The sequence below is a fragment of the Amblyraja radiata genome, chromosome 1 (assembly GCF_010909765.2).
Source record: "Amblyraja radiata isolate CabotCenter1 chromosome 1, sAmbRad1.1.pri, whole genome shotgun sequence".
Classification (NCBI taxonomy): Eukaryota; Metazoa; Chordata; class Chondrichthyes; order Rajiformes; family Rajidae; genus Amblyraja; species Amblyraja radiata.
The window spans coordinates 83010966-83032347 of record NC_045956.1 but is presented as its reverse complement, the minus strand read 5'-3'; the positions used below and the strand labels follow the sequence as shown (position 1 = coordinate 83032347).

The window sequence follows — 21382 nt, the reverse complement described above, 5'->3', positions numbered from 1 at the left end:
AAATATGATGGCCAGGTTACAGTTTGCCAAAAAGTACTTAAAAGAGCAACCACATTTCTGGAAAAAGGTTTTGTGAACAGATGAGACGAAGATTAACTTATATCAGAGTGATGGCAAGAGCAAAGTATGGAGGAGAGAAGGGACTGCCCAAGATCCAAAGCATACCAACTCATCTGTGAAACATGGTGGTGGGGGTGTTATCACCTGGGCATATATGGCTGCTGAAGGTACTGGCTCACTTATCTTCATTGATGATACATAGCATAATGAATTCTGAAATGTATAGACACATCCTATCTGCTCAAGTTCAAAGAAATGCCTCAAAACTCATGGGCCGGCGGTTCATTCTACAGCAAGACAATGATCCCAAACATACTGCTAAAGCAACAAAAGAGTTTTTCAAAGCTAAAAAATGGTAAATTCTAGAGTGGCCAAGTCAATCACCTGATCTGAACCCAATTGTGCATGCCTTTTATATGCTGAAGAGAAAACCGAAGGGAACTAGCCCCCAAAACAAGCATAAGCTAAAGATGGCTGAAATACAGGCCTGGCAGAGCATCACCAGAGAAGACACCCGGTAACTGATGATGTCCATCAATCGCAGACTTCAAGCAGTCATTGCATGCAAATGATATGCAACAAAGTACTAAACATGACTACTTTCATTTACATGACATTGCTGTGTCACAAAAATTATGGTGCCCTGAAATGGGAGACTATGTATAAACACAGCTGTAATTTCTACATGGTGAAACCAAAATGTATAAAAATGGTCTTTAATAAAATCTGACAACATGCACTTTAACCACATGCGATTTTTTTTCTATTACAAATCTCAAATTGTGGAATACAGAGGCAAATAAATATAATATAAGTCTTTGTCCCAAACGTTATGGAGGGCACTGTAGCAGGATAATGGCAAGAGTTTCATGTGTGTCTGCCATGGCATAATTTGATAAATAAAGTAAAAAACTCCCTGAGCAGGGACAGGGCAGGGAAAAAGATCCATCTTGGTTTTCCTACCAATCCATTTCTCAGTATTCCCCCTATTTTCTTATCACTTATTTCCCCTTTGTCTTTTATCCTGATACTCACCCATCCACTGCCTCCCAAACATTTGGCTAAGGTTAGGATATTCATTAATTTTAAGGAACTATTGGATATGTATCAGAAGCAGAATGGTATATTGAGGGAAAGCAGGACAGTTGGAATAGTTTTGGATTGCTTATGCAAAATGTTGAATTGGTTCTGATGGGCTAAATGGTTTTGAAATTTTGTTCGTAACTTTCTTATTTGATTGTATGTGCTTCACACTTGAGTTAAATTTCATGAGGATAAAACTGTCTTCGCCATTGCTGTGGCTGTCAGATATGCTTAGTACATTAAAATTAATGTATGTGAGTGGTAAATTATTTGAAAACAGGTGAATCTAACCTCATAATGCAAGCAATGTAAGTGTACGCTGTCTTGCTAGAATTAACAAAGAATGTAACTAGTTTTGTATGCACACTAATGAACGATGTTAAAAGTTACCAACCACTACAAATTCACTAATCTCTTCAATCCTGTAAAATAATCAAATTAAGTATTAATAGAAAATGTAAAACTCATTTCTTTACTACAAATCCTGTAAACAACAAACAATTTTGCCTTACAAACTTCATATACTTATTGAAATGATACCCAACGGGAAATGCTTTATGTATAAATGTAGCACTAGACTTTTGACAGAACTCTGTTAAACTAGCATCTTGAGCAATCCGTCAGAATTTATTTCCAATTTTATGGTCTCTAGGGTGGCTATGCAGAATCTGCAAATTCAGCCACAAGCTAGTTGCTTGTTAGAGCGGCTGGTAAGTGGGGACTAAAATTGAGTATACACACACAAGTTTGACAAGGAGCCCCATCGGTAGTTATTGCAATCAGATTTTCTTGAAGATAAGGTGATAGGAGCAGAATTAGGCCATTCAGCCCATGTCTACTCCGCCATTCAATCATGGCTGATCTATCTCTCCCTCCTAACCCCATTATCCTGCCTTCTCCCTATAACCCCTGACACCCAATCAAGATTCTATATCTGCCTTCAAAATATCCATTGACTTGGCCTCCACGGCCTTCTGTGGCAGAGAATTCCACAGATTCACCACCCTCTGTCTAAAGCAATTCCTCTTCATCTCATTCCTAAAGGAATGTCCTTTAATTCTGAGGCTATGACCTCTAGTCCTAGACTCTCCCACTAGTGGAAACATCCTATCCGCATTCACTCTATCCAAGCCTTTCACTTACAAGATGGTAATTATTGCAGGGTTCCGAGATCATCTCTGGCACATCCTTCTCAGATGAAAGCAATAATGTCATGAATTGGCTTCACTGCCGAAAGAGTGCTTGCCACTTGCAATACCAGGGAATTTCAACTGAGCTCTCGTAATTTTGTCCAGATTACAGAGGTGGGCGGGCCATCAGATGCATGAAAATCGGTGTAAAATCGGTTATTTGAAAAAGGCAGCAAAGACAAGACTGGGAACGACATTGATAAGTGGATAAGTTGTTGGCTGGGCTGCGTAGGGATAGGGTCCACCAGCATTTGAAAAGGCCCAGACTGATTAGGGATATTCAGCAATGCTTTGTGTTCAGGAAATTGTGTCTCAAAAATGTGATTGTTTTTTGAAGTGGTCACAAAGATGATTTGTGAGTGCAGGGCAGTGGACGCTGTCTGTATAGGCTTTAGCAAGGCCTTTGACAAGGTCCGACATGGTTGGCTCATCTGGATGATTAGGTCGTATAGAATTCAAGGCAAGCAAGCCAATTGAAGTCAAAATTGATTTGGAGGAAGGAATGAAAAGATGGTTGTGGGGAGTTTTTTTGTGATTGGAAAACTATCTGTGGTGTGCTGCAGGGGTTAGTTCTCGGTCTCCTGCTGTTTGTTATATACATTAATTATTTGGATTACATTGTGAGTAGATTTGGAGCTGACACAAAAGACAGTGAGAAAGAATATGTAAGTTTACAACAAGATCAACTTCAGTTGGAAAGATAAACCCAAGGAATAACAAAATGAATTTAACTTTGACAAGTGTGAGGTGTTGCACTTTGGTATGTTAAACAAGTGCAAGACTTGCACACTAAATAGTTGAGTCCTGGAGAGTGTGGCAGAACAGACAGGTGCATGGTTACTTAAAAGTAGTGAGTTAGTTGGACAATGTAGGATAAAATGACTTTGGCATGCTTGCCTTCATTGGGAATGTTATTGAGTACTCAGGTTGAGATATCGTTGGTGAAGCTACACTTGGTCCTGTGTGCAGTTCTGGTTGCCCCGCTATAGGAAGGATGCCATTAAGTTGGAAGATATTCACCAGGATGTTACCTGGGCTTGAGTTACAAATGGAAATTGGATGACTAGAATTAGTTTTCTTTGGAGCACAACTGGCTGAGGCATGTCCTTATTGAGGTGTATCAAATCATGAACGGCACGGATGAAGTGAACACTCGCAGTCTTTTTCCCTGGGTAGAGGATTTCAAATCTTGAGGGCATAAGCTTAAGGTGAGAGGAGAGAGATTTAAGAGGAATCTTGGGCAACATTTTCACTCAGAAGATAATCCTTATATTGAGCCTCCAGAAGAAGCTAGAGAATGATGGACACAATTATATACAATATAGGACACAATTATGACTTTTAAAATACATTTGGACAGATATATGGATAGGAAGAATTCAGGGAGCTCTGGGTCAAATGCAAGCTAATGGAACAAGCCAATATGGACAAGATGAGCTGAAGAACCCGTTACTGTGCACAACAACTCTATGTCAATACACTTTCATCAAAGGCACAATCTCGGTTGGGAGAATTTTTAAGTGGTACAGGTACTTACAACTGAAATCAACTCCCTCTGTATTTTTAATATGTTCCTTCATTACTTAGTTATCCTTGAGTTATCCAAGAACAAGGTGGTCTTGTTATTGTTGCAGAATCCATGCATATCATGATAACTGGATCTACAATGAACCTTCCACCCATCATTTTGCATGAATCTTTTTTTGGGTTTGGCTTTCATGTAATTTGATTTTGACAAATGCTATTGTTTTACAGTCAAAATATGTAATTGATTTGGATAAATCAGCTGCGGGGATCCTGATCATTTTCATAAAACCAGTCTTGCTGTTTTCGGATCGAGATGTCTTGTTAAAAAAGACATGATCCTTTGGAAAGTTGAGATCGGCAAAGAACTAAGGAAAGCAGACTCCAAAAGTGTTCCTTTCCTGATAAAATGCTTGGAACGCTGTCTTGACATAAGTAATCATATTTTGTATGAGCAACATTTAAAAGGTCTCATTTCAAGCATTTGCACATGTAAGATTATGTCATTGTTTGTGTACATGACCACAAAGATGTCACATCCCATGTGCCAACAAATGCTGGACCGACCACATTCAAATCTGCTCTGTCAGCCCCCTAATGGACCATTGCAACAGAAAGAGTGCAGTGGAAATATCATGCAAAAGAAAAGCTTTACTCGGCCAATACCTTACTAATGACATGAAGTCCATCATAATTAGCACCTGTGAAAGTATATAATTGAGCTAAATGCAATATGGATTTCATGTTAATTTCAGGAATGGATAAACAATTAACATTTGGGTAGACGAGAGAACTTCATTAATTGAGATGCTATAAAAAGGCAATGGAATTGAAGGAGTTTGCTTGGATTTGCATGGGAAGGAAATGATTGACACCGACACTATTGAACAATTGTCCAAGCGCAATGAGATCATGAACAAACTATACAAGGAAAGACTTGAAAGAACTATTTAGCATCTTTCACAACAGCAGAAACTTCCAAATTGCTTTGCATCCAAGTGTTTTTGAAGTGTAGATACTGGTGATTGTAAGACATCTAAATGTGATACTTGATAATCAGCAGGGACATGATGGGTCGAAGGACATTATGCATGACTCTGACTGAGAAACGGTGGCTAATGATGTGCAAAAGTCCCACAGCACTGTCAAATAAATAATCGGATCATCTGTTTCTTATTGAGAAAGGATAATGGTTGCCTAGGACTGTGGGGAAAAATGCTCAGTCCTTACTTGATTGTGTTGTGGGACATATAAACACTCCTGCGAAAGATAAATTGAGCTAATTTGAAACAGGCTGCAATCTAGAAGCTGATGTCTGCATCACGGATCAATAGCCGAGAATATTACTGGTATTGTCGACAATTAAAAGTTGAAATAACGTGAGAGAATGTTGTCGGATGTTATGGTGTGGAAGTTTTTCACTAAACTAGGGAAGTTACAACATGAAGCTGGGGTCTTCAACGTGGCAACAAAAACTATTCCCACAGTTATCCTGTCGTCGTCCCCCCCGCCCCCAAGCTATGTGCAAATGGTTATTTATTTTTCTTTATTTTATCTTTGTATTCATTTATAGCTTAAAATGTTTAAAATAAGTTTATTTGTTAAAATATATTTTACTTGTACTCGCTAGAATTTAGAAGACTCGCTAGAATTTAGAAGATTTAGAAGACTAGAATACGGCTTGTACTCGCTAGAATTTAGAAGATTGAGGGGGGGATCTTATAGAAACTTACAAAATTCTTAAGGGGTTGGACAGGCTAGATGCAGGAAGATTGTTCCTGATGTTGGGGAAGTCCAGAACAAGGGGTCACAGTTTAAGGATAAGGGGGAAATCTTTTAGGACCGAGATGAGAAAAACATTTTTCACACAGAGAGTGGTGAATCTGTGGAATTCTCTGCCACAGAAGATAGTTGAGGCCAGTTCATTGGCTATATTTAAGAGGGAGTTAGATGTGGCCCTTGTGGCTAAAGGTGTCAAGGGGTATGGAGAGAAGGCAGGTGCAGGATACTGAGTTGGATGATCAGCCATGATCATATTGAATGGCGGTGCAGGCTCGAAGGGCCGAATGGCCTACTCCTGCACCTATTTTCCATGCCTATGTCTATTTATAAATCTATTTCAACTGTTTCTTAAATGTCTTGATCATTCGTAAGGGCTTGGTAGACATGGGTGTCTGTGGTATAGGTAGGTTCCCTGGACTTTTCTGACCCCCTGTATTTAAGGTACTTTATTGAAAAGTAAGATAAAGATCACAGTGATGCTGGGAGCATTGCTCTTCAAGAATTGGGGCAGAGGAATGATTTTTGTGGTGAGGTGGGTGTTTGTTTTTATTATTTGTCTCTGGAAATGGTAGAGTGACTAATGCCCCTGTCCCACTTAGGCAATTCTTTAGGCGACTACAGGCAACTAGGCTGTTTTCACATTCATCGCGGGGTGACGCCTGTATGGTCCTGAGTAGTCTCCTCAAGTCGCCAAAATAGTCGTAACGTTTTTCTGGTCACCGCTGGATTTTGAAATGTTCAAAACCTTTTGGTGACAATAGACAATAGACAATAGGTGCAGGAATAGGCCATTTGGCCCTTCAAGCCAGCATCGCCATTCAATGTGATCATGGTTGATCATCCCCAATCAGTACCCCGTTCCTGCCTTCTCCCCATATCCCCTGACTCCGCTATTTTTAAGACCCCTATCTAGCTCTCTCTTGAAAGCATCCAGAGAACCTGCCTCCACCGCCCACCGAGGCAGAGAATTCCACAGACTCACCACTCCCTGTGAGAAAATGTGTTTCCTCGTCTCCGTTCTAAATGGCTTACTCCTTATTCTTAAACTGTGGCCCCTGGTTCAGGACTCCCCCAACATCGGGAACATGTCTCGTGCCTCTAGTGTGTCCAAGTCCTTAATAATCTTATATGTTTCAATGAGATATCCTCTCATCCTTCAGAGTGTACAAGCCCAGCTGCTCCATTCTCTCAGCATATGACAGTCCCGCCATCCTGGGAATTAACCTTGAAAACCTACGCTGCACTCCCTCAAGAGCAAGAATGTCCTTCCTCAAATTAGGGGACCAAAACTGCACGCAATACTCCAGGTGTGGTCTCACTAGGGCTCTGTACAACTGCAGAAGGATCTCTTTGCTCCTATATTCGATTCCTCTTGTTATAAAGGCCAACATGCCATTTGCTTTCTTCACTGCCTGCTGTACCTGTATGCTTACTTTCATAGACTGATGTACAAGGACCCTCAGATCCCGTTGTACTTCCCCTTTTCCCAACTTGACGCCATTTAGATAGTAATCTGCCTTCCTGTTTTTGCTACCAAAGGGAATAACCTCACATTTATCTGCATTAAACTTCATCTGCCATGCATCTGCCCACTCCCCCAACCTGTCCAAGTCACCCTGCATTCTCATAGCATCCTCCTCACAGTTCACACTGCCACCCAGCTTTGTGTCATCTGCAAATTTGCTAATGTTACTTTGAATCCCTTCATCCAAATCATTGATGTATATTGTAAATAGCTGCGGTCCCAGCACCGAGCTTTGCGGTACCCCACTAGTCACTGCCTGCCATTCTGAAAGGGACCCGTTAATCCCTACACTTTGTTTCCTGTCTGCCAACCACTTCTCTATCCATGTCAGCGCTCTACCCCGATACCATGTGCCCTAATTTTGCCCACTAATCTCCTATGTGGGACCTTATCAAATGCTTTCTGAAAGTCCAGGTACACTACATCCACTGGCTCTCCTTGTCCATTTTCCTAATTACATCTTCAAAAAATTCCAGAAGATTAGTCGAGCATGATTTCCGCTTCGTAAATCCATGCTGACTCGGACCGATCCTGTTACTGCTATCCAAATGTGCGGCTATCTCATCTTTTATAATTGATTCCAGCATCTTCCCCACCACCGATGTCAGGCTAACTGGTCTATAATTCCCCGTTTTCTCTCTCCCGCCTTTCTTAAAAAGTGCGATAACATTAGCTACCCTCCAATCCACAGGAACTGATCCTGAGTCTATAGAACATTGGAAAATTATCACCAATGCATCCACGATTTCTAGAGCCACTTCCTTAAGTACCCTGGGATGCAGACCATCAGGCCCTGGGGATTTATCAGCCTTCAGTTCCATCAGTCTATCCAACACCGTTTCCTGTCCAGTGTGGATTTCCTTCAGTTCTTCAGTCACCCCAGATCCTCTGGTCACTACTATATCAGGAAGATTGTTTGTGTCCTCCTTAGTGAAGACAGATCCAAAGTACCCGTTCAACTCGTCTGTCATTTCCTTGTTCCCCAAAATAAATTCACCTTTTTCAGTCTGTGACTGTGGGCTTGACGTAGCTTATCTTCTCCTGTCGTAGGTGCTGTCGTAGGTTGTCGTCAGGATGACGTAGGTTATCGCCAGGTGACGTTGGTTATCGCCAGGTGTTGACTTCGGTGAATTTCATTGGCGACTACCTACGTCAACCGGCAACAGGTACCGGCGACTGAATTGTCTTCAGTTGTCGCTGACAGGGTCGTTGCTTGTCGTAGCTTGTCACGGGTGGACGTAGGTTGACTTTGGATGTCGTAGGTAGTCGCCTGTGTGTTCGTAGGTTGTTGTAGGTGTGGTCGTAGGTGGACGTCCTAAGTCGCGACGATTGGGTCGCCGGTTGTCGGTTCGCATGACGTTGACTAGGTGGTAGGTTGTCGTAGACATTGTCGTAAGGGGGGTCCAGTCACCGCTTTTTCGGCGATCTGCTACGACTGTGACAGTCGCCGAAAAAACGCCTAAGTGGCACAGGCCCTTAAGTCTTCTGTTCAAATCAACATTCCAGCCTATATTTATTTAGGAACTACTGATTTATAGACTTAATTAAATTGCTATGGAACAGAGTATTTGCATACAAGTGTGATTGATGCTTTTGAGTCTATATAAAATATATATTGTGAAAACCTAAAATATAGAATAGAGGATGGTTTATTAGCTTTACTTTGAATAGCACTTAATATGTTCAATTCTTTCTTATTTGCTTGTCTATTTCCTTGCAATTTTTTTAATACAAATGACTATTTCAACACTTGATGTTCCTAGAATATTTTAAATTGATTGTTTTCCACACCAACATTTTTTTTGTACTTCGTTGTTACTCTCAGTGTAATATTAAAACTTAACATGGGAATTTTTGTATGACCGAAATGGTTAACTGATGTCAAGCACAAAGCTGAGCAAGAGATTTGAGATTTGTTAAATTAGTGCATCAATAATTGTAGTCACTTCCATAATGTTGTAATGTGCATTGTTTATGGATTCCTTTGAAACCTTGTTCACAATAACTTTCTTTTTCATATGTAGCTATCCAGAGTTATCACAAGTTCCACAAAAATTCAGGGAGCCTTGGCTATTGTCAGTCTATTGATGTTTTACCTCGGGTAAGAAACCTACATTGATATGAAATGTTCAGGCTTTTTTTGACAGGAGCTATGAGATGGTGGTGTAAAAATATTCTGATCTTTAGTACATTTTCTTTTCTAAAAGGTTCTGAATAATTTGAAATATATAATATAGCATATCTTCGTATTCTAACTACATGCTTATAAAAAAATAATTCCGGATGAAAACAGTTCATTGTTTTTCATTCTTCATTTATTGGTTCAAATATGGCTTTTAAATGCCAGCAATTCCATGCCCAAATACTAGCAATTAACTTGTTAAATGCAAGCAAGTTTTGAACATTTTTTATTGAACTACATTATTTCAATTCCAGAATTATTTATGTAGCATACTAAGATCTACCAATTGCTTGGGGATATCGGTATCCCCTGAGGCGATATGGGTAGAGCTTAGAAATAAGAAAGGTGCAAGCACTTTAGTGGAATTGTACTATAGTAGTAAGCGGTAGAAGAACAGAAATGTAGACAGATTACCGAAAGACGGGGCAGGGTTATCTTAGTGGGTGAGTTTAACTTATCCAATATTGATTGGAACTTCAACTTGCCCCGTGCCATAGGCTTAGACGGGGCAGAATTTGTGAGGTGTAACAAAGAGGGTTTCTTGAAACAGTATGTGGATAGTCCAACCTGAGAAGGGAACATACTGGAACTTGTGTTGGGAAATTAGCCTGGCCTTGTGACTGTTGTTGCAGTGGAAGGGCATTTTGGGGTTCACAACTCCATAAGCATAAACAGTCTGAAGAAGGGTCTCGACCTGAAACGTCACGCATTCCTTCTCTCCAGAGAAGTTGCCTGTCCCACTGAGTTACTCCAGCATTTTGTGTATATCTTGGTTTAAACCAGCATCTGCAGTTCTTTCCTACCATAAGATCATTGTGAATAGGGAGACGATTGGACCTTCCAGGAAGATACTAAATTGGAGTCAGGCAAACTACAACAATACCAGGCAGGAGCTCTGGAGTGTACACTGGGAGCAGTTAATATTGAGTAAGTCCACATCTGACATGTGGTAGTTGTTTAAACACCAGTTTTTCTAAGTTCACAACTGGCATGTTCTGGTTAGGAGGAGGGATAAGCCAAGCAAAATAAGGGAACCTTGGATGACCAAAGAGGTTGTAAATTTGCTCAAAAATAAAAAGGAAGTGCATGCACGTTTTAAGAGCATGGAATCAGACCAGGCTTTTGAGAAATATAAAGAAAGGAGGAAAGAACTCAAATGGGCGATAAGAATGGTCATAATGAGCCTCAAAATGGCTTAGGTGAGTCGGGTTAAGGAACATCCCAATGCTTTTTATACCTACATTAGAAACAAGAAAGTAACCAGAGAGAAGGTAAGACCGCTCAAGGATAAAGGAGGGAATTTGTTCTTGATCTGGGGATGAAAGTGGCGAGTACTTAGTGTCAGTTTTTACCAAGGAGAAGGACAAGGAGGACAGTGAGATCAATGTGGAGAATACTAATATGCAAGAGATTGAAAAGGTGGAGGTGTTGGTGCTCTTGAGGAGCACTAAGGTGGAACCTGAGGGGATCTATCCCAGGCTATTGAGAGAGGCAAGAAATTAGATTGTGGGAGCCTTGATGACGATCTTTGCGACTTCTCTATCTCCAGGCAAGGTCCCGGAGGACTGTGGAGTAGCTAATGTTGTTCCTTTATTTTAGAAGGGAAGTAGAGAGAATCCAGGGAATTCTAGACAATTCTACACCAATCCGTTTATCTTCTCTGTCTGTTTCTCTCTAGCAAGGGAAAATGAAATGCGGTTTATAACCATATAACAATTACAGCACGGAAATAGGCCAACTCGGCCCTTCTAGTCCGTGCCGAACACTTATTCTCCCCTAGTCCCATCTACCTGCACTCAGACCATAACCCTCCATTCCTTTCCCGTCCATATACCTATCCAATTTATTTTTAAATGATAAAATCGAACCTGCCTCCACCACTTCCACTGGAAGCTCATTCCACACAGCTACCACTCTCCGAGTAAAGAAGTTCCCCCTCATGTTACCCCTAAACTTCTGTCCCTTAATTCTCGTCATGTCCTCTTGTTTGAATCTTCCCTACTCTCAATGGGAAAAGCTTATCCACGTCAACTCTGTCTATCCCTCTCATCATTTTAAAGACCTCTATCAAATCCCCCCTTAACCTTCTGCGCTCCAAAGAATAAAGACCTAACTTGTTCAACATTTCTCTGTAACTTAGTTGCTGAAACCCAGGCAACATTCTAGTAAATATCCTCTGTACTCTTTGTATTTTGTTGACATCCTTCCTATAATTAGGCGACCAAAATTGTACACCATACTCCAGAATTGGCCTCACCAATGCCTTGTACAATTTTAACATTACATCCCAACTTCTATACTCAATGCTCTGATTTATAAAGGCCAGCACACCAAAAGCTTTCTTTACCACCCTATCTACATGAGATTCCACCTTCAGGGAACTGTGCACAGTTATTCCTAGATCCCTCTGTTCAACTGCATTCCTCAACTCACTACCATTTACCATGTACGTCCTATTTTGATTTGTCCTGCCAAGATGTAGCACCTCACACTTATCAGCATTAAACTCCATCTGCCATCTTTCAGTCCACTCTTCCAAATGGCCTAAATCTCTCTGTAGATTTTGAAAATCTACTTCATTATCCACAACACCACCTATCTTAGTATCATCTGCATACTTACTAATCCAATTTACCACACCTTCATCCAGATCATTGATTTACATGACAAACAACAGTGGACCCAACACAGATCCCTGTGGCACCCCACTAGTCACCGGCCTCCAACCTGACAAACAGCCATCCACCATTACTCTCTGGCATCTCCCATTCAGCCACTGTTGAATCTATCTTGCTACTCCACCATTAATACCCAACAATTGAACCTTCTTAACCAACCTTCCATGAGAAACCTTGTCAAAGGCCTTACTGAAGTCCATATAGACAACATCCACTGCTTTACCCTCATCAATTTCCTGAGTAACCTCTTCAAAAAATTCAAGAAGATTAGTCAAACATGACCTTCCAGGCACAAATCCATGTTGACTGTTCCTAATCAGACCCTGTTTATCCAGATGCTTATATATATTATCTCTAAGTATCCTTTCCATTAATTTGGTTTACTCCTGTTTCCAGAGTATTTTGGGTAGTTTGGCTCCAAGCTCATTATAGCCAAGTCCAAATGTGGACAAAAGAGTTAATTTACATCTCATCCCTTGAGATTATGGGAAGTCAGTGGGAATTAAGATAAACGGGTTGTATCAAATGTTAAGGAAATTGGCTGTGGTCATTTAATGCACTTTTAATGCAACAACCTAGAGCTCAATGCCAGTGGAATTGATTTTGACTTTAGGAGAGCTCACCCCACTCACCATCAACAACACCACAGTCACACCTGTGGAGTATTTTAAGTTCCTGGGAACCATCATCTCCAAGGACCTTAAGTGGGGGGCTACCATCGACTCCACAGTCAAAAAGGCACAACAGAGGATGTACTCAACAGCCAAAAATTTGTAGCCTCCTTTTGATCTGGTATTTTGTTGGTTCACATGCTTGATCAGTGGTGTTTTATCATTAATGTCTTAATATTATTAATGTTTAGTGTTTTCTGAGTCATTCGCAACTGTCACTGTATGTCATGTTGTTACTTGTGGGCGGAGCACCAAGGCAAATTCCTTGTATGTGAATACTTGGCCAATAAACTTACTTACTTACTTTTTATCAGCCAAACTATAGTTCCAAAAATACTTTGGGCAGAGCCCAATCATTGGCTGTTTCATCAAAAGCTCAAGGTGAAGATGGGCTATGACTATTTCATTGGGATTGGCACCATTTGCAATTGACCCAATAATGAAACAGGCAGTGCATAAATGTGGTAATACATACATCTTTTCGTAGTATATTTGAACTTTGGCTGACAAATGGCAAATAACATTTGAACCAATCAAGTACTGGGTGGTGACCAAGGCTAACAAGAGAAAGTATCTTGATATTCAAGTCGCACATCATCAAAACCCTACCATCATTCTCCTGGGATTATTATTTGACAGACTTTTAACTGGAAAATCCAGAAAAACAAGAAGACAGGCCAGAAATGGAGTACTCGGCGGTAGGTCACCCCCTGATTCCTCAAGTCTTTGTACAATCAACAAGGCTTAAATCAAGAGTATGATAGAATACTCTTAATTTGCCTCTTTTAGAGTTCCATTCTAAAAGTTTTCCTACAACTGGTATCACTTCTATCCTCCTGCATTGTTACTTGTTCCCTCTCAATGTCATAAATTTATAGTCCTTACACTTTTGATACTTGCTTTTTCTTATTTTGTAATCTCCTCCCACTGTCACATTCCTCCTGCACCACCACACAACTCTCTATGTGAAACAAGTCAACTGTGCATTTCATTTCCTTTTATCTACTATTTCCAGTTGTTCCTTTACTTTTCCATCATTCCCAAACCCCTTGCACCTTTCATCACTTTGACCAAGACTTTGTCAATCTCTGTTCGAATCCCAACCATTTGCTGTCTTAATGGATGGCCTTGCGTTTTTCTTATAAGAGCATTATTTTAGAGGACAAATTTCAGTGCAATGCTCAGTTGAGATGCTGTGCGTCATTTTCACAAGCTATTTGAAATAAACTGACAGCAATAGCTGTATAAATTAAAATTACTGTCACCAAATGTCAGTATAATGTAAAGTTTAGTAAAGGGTCATTTGAATGGAAGAGTACATCCTAGAATGCTTGTTTAAATGGTACAGTGCCAACATGTTTCAAAGAGAGTTGGAGCCACAAGTTATGTGCTAGGGATATAATTTGACAAGAGTAACAAGCCATTGATAAAAAGTGATTTTTTTCCAAAATTATTCTTTTTAACAAGGCATGAAAATGTTTCTGGGATTGCTTTTTTGAACAACTTGATATTTTGTTTTAAAAAAGCTAGATATTCTGGGGCTGGGGAAACTATACTGTAATTCAAGACTGCCTACATTCAGAAACAATTGTCATGCCTCAGTACAATTTGAAATTCCGTACAAGATATTGTTATCAAAGATTATGCACATTAGTGGGATCTGGTAACAGTTTGTTTCTTAGAAGATTGTGAATAGTGTGATAGACATATTTACTGAAAAGCTTGGATTATTTGGCCATTGTCAATTTATTCTTGCAGCGTTCCCTTTACAATTGTAAGCATCTTCTTCCCCTTTCAAGGCTGATTGCACTTAAAGTTCTGAACAGTATTGTGTTGCTGGGGAAATCTTGCCAATATGTAAAGGAGGCCAAAATGGAGGAGAAGCTGTTCCAATCCCCACCAACCAGCATCCCTGGGAAATCTGCCAAAAAATCTGTCAGCAAAGTTCAATCACCTCAAGGTAATTAATTTTGACATGCTACCCATTTTAAACATGTTTGTTTCATTTAAATTAACTATAGATAATGTTCCACTAGTGTAAGATTAATATGTTCACAAAATTATAAGATAGTTATTGAATACAAACGATCACTTCAATGGTTTAGTTATTTGGAAGCCATCAACTGAAACAAAGCAAATAATAAAATAATTGTAAGACCACAAAACATAAGAGCAGAATTAGGCCATTCAGCCCATTGAGTGTTCTACCTTTCAAGCTTAGTTGATCTATTTTTCCCTATCAACCCCATTCTCCCACCTTCTACCCATAACCATTGACGCCCTTACTAGTCAAGAACCTGTCAATCTCTGCTTTAAAAATACCCAATGACTTGGCATTGAATTCCACAGATCCATCACCCTCTGGTGTAAGAAAGTCTTCCTCATCTCCATTCTAAAAGTATGTGCTTTTATTCTGATGCTGTGCCCTCGGTTCCTAAACTCTACCACTGCAAGAAACATCCTCTCCACATCCACTCTATCTAGGCCTTTCATTGTTTGGTAGGTTTCAATGAGACACCCCCCTCCCCTCCCTCATCCTTCTAAACTCCAGTGAATGCAGGCCAAGAGCCATCAAATGTCTACATATATTAACCCAATTATCTTTAGGATCATTCTTATAAATCTCCTCTGGACCCTCTTCAACACATCCTTCCTCAGATATTCGGCCTAAACTGCTCACAATATTCCAAATGTGATTTGGAAGCCCCTGCATTACATCCATACTTTTATTAAAATTAGGAACATTGTTTTCTGCTCAGAATAACTTCAATAAGAAAACTAATATTCAGAGAACATACTTCAGCTTGGATTGCCCTGTATGGTTTTCTGTCAACAACATAATTCTGTTAGCATCTAAGTTAATTTCTTTGCTGTTGTTTAATGATGTCTCCCATAAAGTCTATGAATGTTTACATTCAACGTGTAAATGCATTTCATTGGTAGTTATCCATCATATTTGTATGACATTAAATTATTACATTATCCATTTGGACTTAATTTGATCAGTCGCACCCTTATCCGATGATACAAACTAAATAGGTTTATAAATTAATAATCACTCCAATATAAATAGTCCACAATTCTCCTATAAATTTGTATTTCTTACCCGGAACCAGCAAATATCACAAAGCAAATCAATTAAATTGCTTTAAATGTTTTCTATATCAGCCCTTCAAGCTGCCGTGTATGTTTCCATCTCTATTTATGCATAAAAATCATATAGCACAATCACATAATTAAATCATGTAAAATGAAGTAATAAGAAGTCTGTTATTCAAAACATGAAGTAATAAGAAGTCTGGAGTTATTCAAAACATTCCAGTTTGTGAATAACATTGTTTTTATAAACCAGTTCCTTAACTGTCAAGTTAACAATTTTGTAGTAAATAGTTCACAGGCTGTGGTACATGAAAGTCAGGATATATAGAAGAGATTTTTGCAGGGTATATGGAAATCGCTTAATGGCAGATTCTTAGGTAACACAACACACGGCAGAGGTGAAGATGCTTGATTTGTGTATGTACACGCGCTTTCTCGATTTCTGCACCGAAGTTCAGATCATGTTAATGGAATCACCGGACACTTCAGAATAATAAACTGCTCTGAGCATAAAGAACAGATCTACTACTAACCCCCTAGCCCTCTTCATGTTGGTGTGGAGCATATATTGTAACAATTTGAGCTACTTGTGTAATTACAAACATGAAATTCAAAACAACGCTACAGACAAATGTTTAATTATGCTGTTACTAATTAAACTGCATGTTTTCAGAATAACAGAAGTAACGTAATTGGCATTTAGGGTGTTTAAAAATAGCATGTGTTCTGGAAGGGAATTGGTAATTTGGAAGGGGAACCGCACTATTACATGGGCTGAATTGGTTATAACTAGATTTCAATTCGGGAACTAGAGAACCATTTTAAAGTTATTTGGGATATTAAGGTGGGGGAACACATTCTCTACAGTAATCAGACACCATTGTCTCTCCAGAACTAAGTCTGTCCATTTCACCACAGATGACCTTTGCAACTGACAAGCAATTGCTTCTGTTCACATTTGTGCAATGCACTTTATTAAGATAACATACAGCCTTTATATTTGATAGAATGCAGTAACAAAATAAGCTAATCTATATACTTTTAAAACTTTGTGTGTGGGTGTATGTCATTTTGCCTTTGACATTTTGCCTTTGATTCGTTACTCCGCGAAAACCATACACAAAAACGCAGAGATTTTTACCATTTCGCTAGCGATTTTACTTTTACATTCGCAAATCCACTCATTAAATTTAGTAATTTTTCTGTACACATTTTTAATAGAATCCTTCACCCCCCCCCCCCCCCCCCCCCCCCCCCACACTCAGTAATTTTTTCGCCTCCCGCTGGCCACCTTCTCATTGCGTGCCCCGCGCGACGATAACGGTTGCTGCCGCCCGGCTCTCCTCCACTTCCCCCCCCCCCCCCCCCGGACCGGCTCTGTCACGCTGGCGAAAGCCACTGATCAGCTGGTCCCCCCGCTGCTTTTCGCCGTCCCCGCTGGCCCCCGTACTCGGGGTCTGAAACGCCGAGGATGCGAGGCCATGGAGCTGAGGCTCACACTGAGGCCGACGGCTGCTGGGTGGCCCTACCCTTCTCCTTCCTCCCTTCTTAATATAATATCAATGGGGGTGGTTAGTGTGTGTATGTGTGTGTGAGGGGTGGTTTGTGTGTCTGTGTGTGTGGTGGTTAGTGTGTGTGAGAGGTTGGTTAGTGTGTGTGTGTGTGACGCCTCAGGCCGCCCCCTCCCCTCGCAACCGCACGTTGCGGGAACAGACCCAACGGGTCTGCACTTGGTCTAGTTACTATTAAAAAATATCTTTATTATTGAAAAACCTGCAGGAAAATAACTTTGTTATTGCGAGTCTGAAATACTCTAGCCCCTAGTTCCCTTACCCGATTCACACAATTGATTTTTTCACACTATTTTCTATAGACTCACTTGAAGACGTGAACTGACCCTCTATAGGTGCAGTTTCTTTCAGTCCAGTTCAGTTCTCATTACTACCAAAAATTCTCTGTATAACACATCAATCCATCCTTGTCCTTGGTATAAGTGGGTCGCACCCTCTGTTTTCCCAAACTTCAAACTCATACCAGCCACTTTATGGCAACCAAGGTTAATCTGCAATTCCCGCTACTGTTTCTCTTGGTCTCTCATGTGAGAATGATTCATCGGGATCGCAACAGGCAATAAAGACTAATGATATATGTTTTCATTTCACCATTTTATACTTGAAAAATGGTTATGAAACTAGTTTCAATGTGAGTGTCCTGATTTTGACAGTTTTATAAGTAAAACCTGTAGTGCAGGTGCTGCTGCCAGTTCATAGAGAGGCTGGAGTTATGTGAAGGATGGTTATCTGCAACCAATTGCTGTTCTATCCGTTTTTTTTCACATATTATCCACAAAAAGAAAAACATAAACGTGACACAAATCTGTCCATCAAGCACAACAATTTAATTGATTTTGATTGTTTTCAGTTAGTTTGCTGGAGTTTTAATGGCAACTGCATATTAGTATTGATTGTAATTATTGCTGTTTGATCACAATGACATGTACAGAACTCTAAAATAATATTAATGTAAGATTTTCAATTAGAGCAGCAAAATAGTGCATGAATTACTGATATTTTTCTACCTGTTTTGTATCGTAATTTAATATTTTGTGCAGAAAATCCAGAATGTTTCCAAGCACTTTACTGTGGAGGCGTATTTCTAATTAAAAAGAAAAGATTAAACTTGTAATGGTATATATTGATGTTTTCAATATAATTTCACTTTGACAGGTGTTCCAGCAGAAGAAATGCAATCAGAATCCATCATTAACCAGCCTGCATCTCTGTCAGAAAGTGTATCGACTCTGGTCTCAAGCAATAGTTCTGAGCAATTTATGACAACCCCTAATATTGAGGACAAAGGAATCGCACAGGATAAATCTGAAAGCAAGCAATGTTCTTCAAAAGAAGACCTACTTGAAATAGACAGGTTCACAATTTGTGGAAATCGGATTGATTGATTGATTATTGCAACGACCTTTTGAGTGCAGCTTCAGATATAAGCCATTGCATGGCAAATGGAACGCTATGGAGCTTGACAGTATATAAAGGTTCAAGAGCTGCCAAAGGAGGCACTGATCAGGAATATTTATTAAAATCTTTATAATTTATTGATGATTCAATCCTAAAAAATATTTTACCTGTTTATTTTCCGTCTCTGGAAATATTTGGTTTGAAATACGCCATTTTGGTTTGTGTAGCAATTTCCTGTGGCAGAGGAAGAAAATCGTTTGGTTGGTTTCTATGGAGACCTAGTAGATTAATGCTTTCAAAGACAGCTTTCTCCACAGCTGTTTGGATTTTGTGCAATATTTCTTGCCACTCGTGATGCAATTACACCTTCATACAATAATGTGAACATACAGCCAGATAACTTGCGTTTTGGCTTTTTTAAATGTTTTCAACACAATTCTCTTGTATTTGCAGATTTTCATTGCGGATATGTGCCTCTTGCAGTGACTTTTTAAAGAAATGTAATCCTATTCTGTCAGAAAAGAAATGTTGAACCCAAACTTCAAGTTGAAGTTTAAAATTATTTCTGGGGAATTTTCAATTATAAGGTGAATGTTCAAGTGATGTCGATAAAGGAAATGTTTATGTGTTGATCCCTTAAAAGGAATAACCTGCACATGGCAAGTTAGACCTTTTCTAACACAAAACTCTGAAATATCCAGAGTTACTGGCCACCTCAGAGAAAGAAACAATCCTTCCTTAAAGTTCTGGGATATTGAAATGTCTTGCCTTTCACATACAGGAAATGATGCCAGCCACTTTCAGCATCTTCTACTTTTATTTCAGATTTCCATCATTCTTCTTTTCTTTTGCAGTTTCCTAAGAATAGAGTTTGTAGTGCAATAGAAAAAATTGAAGTTATACAAAAGAGTGAATCATCAGACTGTATATTGGTAAGGAATGAAACACACGTTGAAATTCTGAAGAAGCAGAACATTTTCAATTAGTAAGAGGCTAAAGTGGATAATTTCCCCATAACTATGTGCTCAAAGGAAAGATGTGCAAGACCCACAAGTAACTAATTTTACAGCTTTTTATTTAGTGAACTGCATTAATCTTTTAGAGTTCTCGTATGTGCAATGCTTCTAGCATTTTGTTCTAAATACAATACTGTTTGCACTAAATGCAATAATATTTTTGTTTAAGGTTTCATGAAAAATATCGTTATTCAAACTTCTAACTTCAAACTTTGCAATATTTTGCAAGAAATATTTCACGTTAGCTGAAAGTTTAAATGGTCTAACTGAAGTAGCATGAGGCAGGCGTGAAAACATTAACTTACAGGTATTTTGTCATTAATTTAAGGGTGCTATCAAGGTTATAAACATTCACATTTCTAAAAAAATGACAATAACTATCTCCCTACTCTGCAAAATGACATGACTGAAATTTATAAAGGCACCAAATACAAAATCTTCTGTATCTTTTTATAATTAGTACAACATGTAAAAGAACTATGCTGAATAAATGCCCTTTTTTTGTAACTCAAAATACTTGTTTTCTTATGTGACATGGATCAAGGCCATCATAATAAACAAAAATGTTTGTCAATGAACCATGCAGGCTTGATCCCAAATTACTCAATATGTTTAGAGAATGCAATATGATTGACTTGTTTTTAAGAGGGTCTGATCCGGTCAAGGTGCAAGGTCTATAGTCCTAAAAAGGTTACCTGAAACCGTTTTGCTGTTTAAATGATGATATTATTTGGGCGGTCACGGTGGCGCAGCGGTATAGTTGCTGCCTTACAGCGAATGCAACGCCGGACAATCACAACTACGGGGGCTGGCTGTACGGAGTTTTACGTTCTCTCCGAGATCTTTAGTTTCCTCCCACACTCCAAAGACATACATGTTTGTAGGTTAATTGACTTGGTAAATGTAAAAATTGGCCCTAATGGGTGTGGGATAGTGTTATTGTGCAGGGATCGCTGGTCGGTGAGCCGAAGGGCCTTATTCCAAGCTGTATCTCTAAACTAAAATGATTTCATTCACCAGACCAAGCAGTATTGTGCTTTGAAAGAAAGATTTTCGCACAGTGAGTGGTGAGTCTGTGGAATTCTCTGCCGAGGGCGGAGGAGGCAGGTTCTCGGGATGCTTTCAGGAGAGAGCTAGATCTGGATGCTTTCAAGAGGGAGGGCTCTTAAAAATAGCGGAGTCAGGGGATATGGGGAGAAGGCAGGAACGGGGTACTGATTGGGGATGATCAGCCATGATCACATTGAATGGCGGTGGCGATTTAACTTACGATTTTGGATATCGACTCCTCCTTAAATTTGATCAATTATTTCCCCAGAATTTTAATAAAGTTGTTTACAAAACGAACAGTTTAAAAAAAATCAGACCGTTGCGGCAGCTGCGGACGTCACAATGCCCTTGCTCGCGGCACCGCCCCCCCCCCCCCCCCCCCCCGCTCTCGATTAAAGCAGATGCTCTCAACGCGCAGGCGCACTTTCCACCACCTTCCCCCCCCCCCCGCCCATTCATTTTTTTGCCTCCCGCTGTGCTGCGGACCAAAGATCAAGAGGGAGTAATGGCCGCCAGTGCCACCTTCTCACCGCGTGCCCCGTGCGACGATAAC

At 39.8% G+C, this 21382-nt stretch overlaps 1 protein-coding gene across 1 annotated transcript in view; it reads left to right on the top strand.

The window, feature by feature from the left end:
• tapt1 (transmembrane anterior posterior transformation 1) overlaps positions 1-20357 on the top strand; it is a 91014-nt gene extending 70657 nt beyond the window's left edge. The window contains exons 12-14 of the mRNA XM_033025847.1: positions 9189-9265; positions 14495-14655; positions 18521-20357. Of these exons, the coding sequence (XP_032881738.1) occupies positions 9189-9265; positions 14495-14655; positions 18521-18750 (468 nt within the window). The 3' untranslated portion in view covers positions 18751-20357. The remainder of the gene's footprint in view (positions 1-9188; positions 9266-14494; positions 14656-18520) is intronic.
• The last annotated feature ends 1025 nt before the right edge of the window (positions 20358-21382 follow it).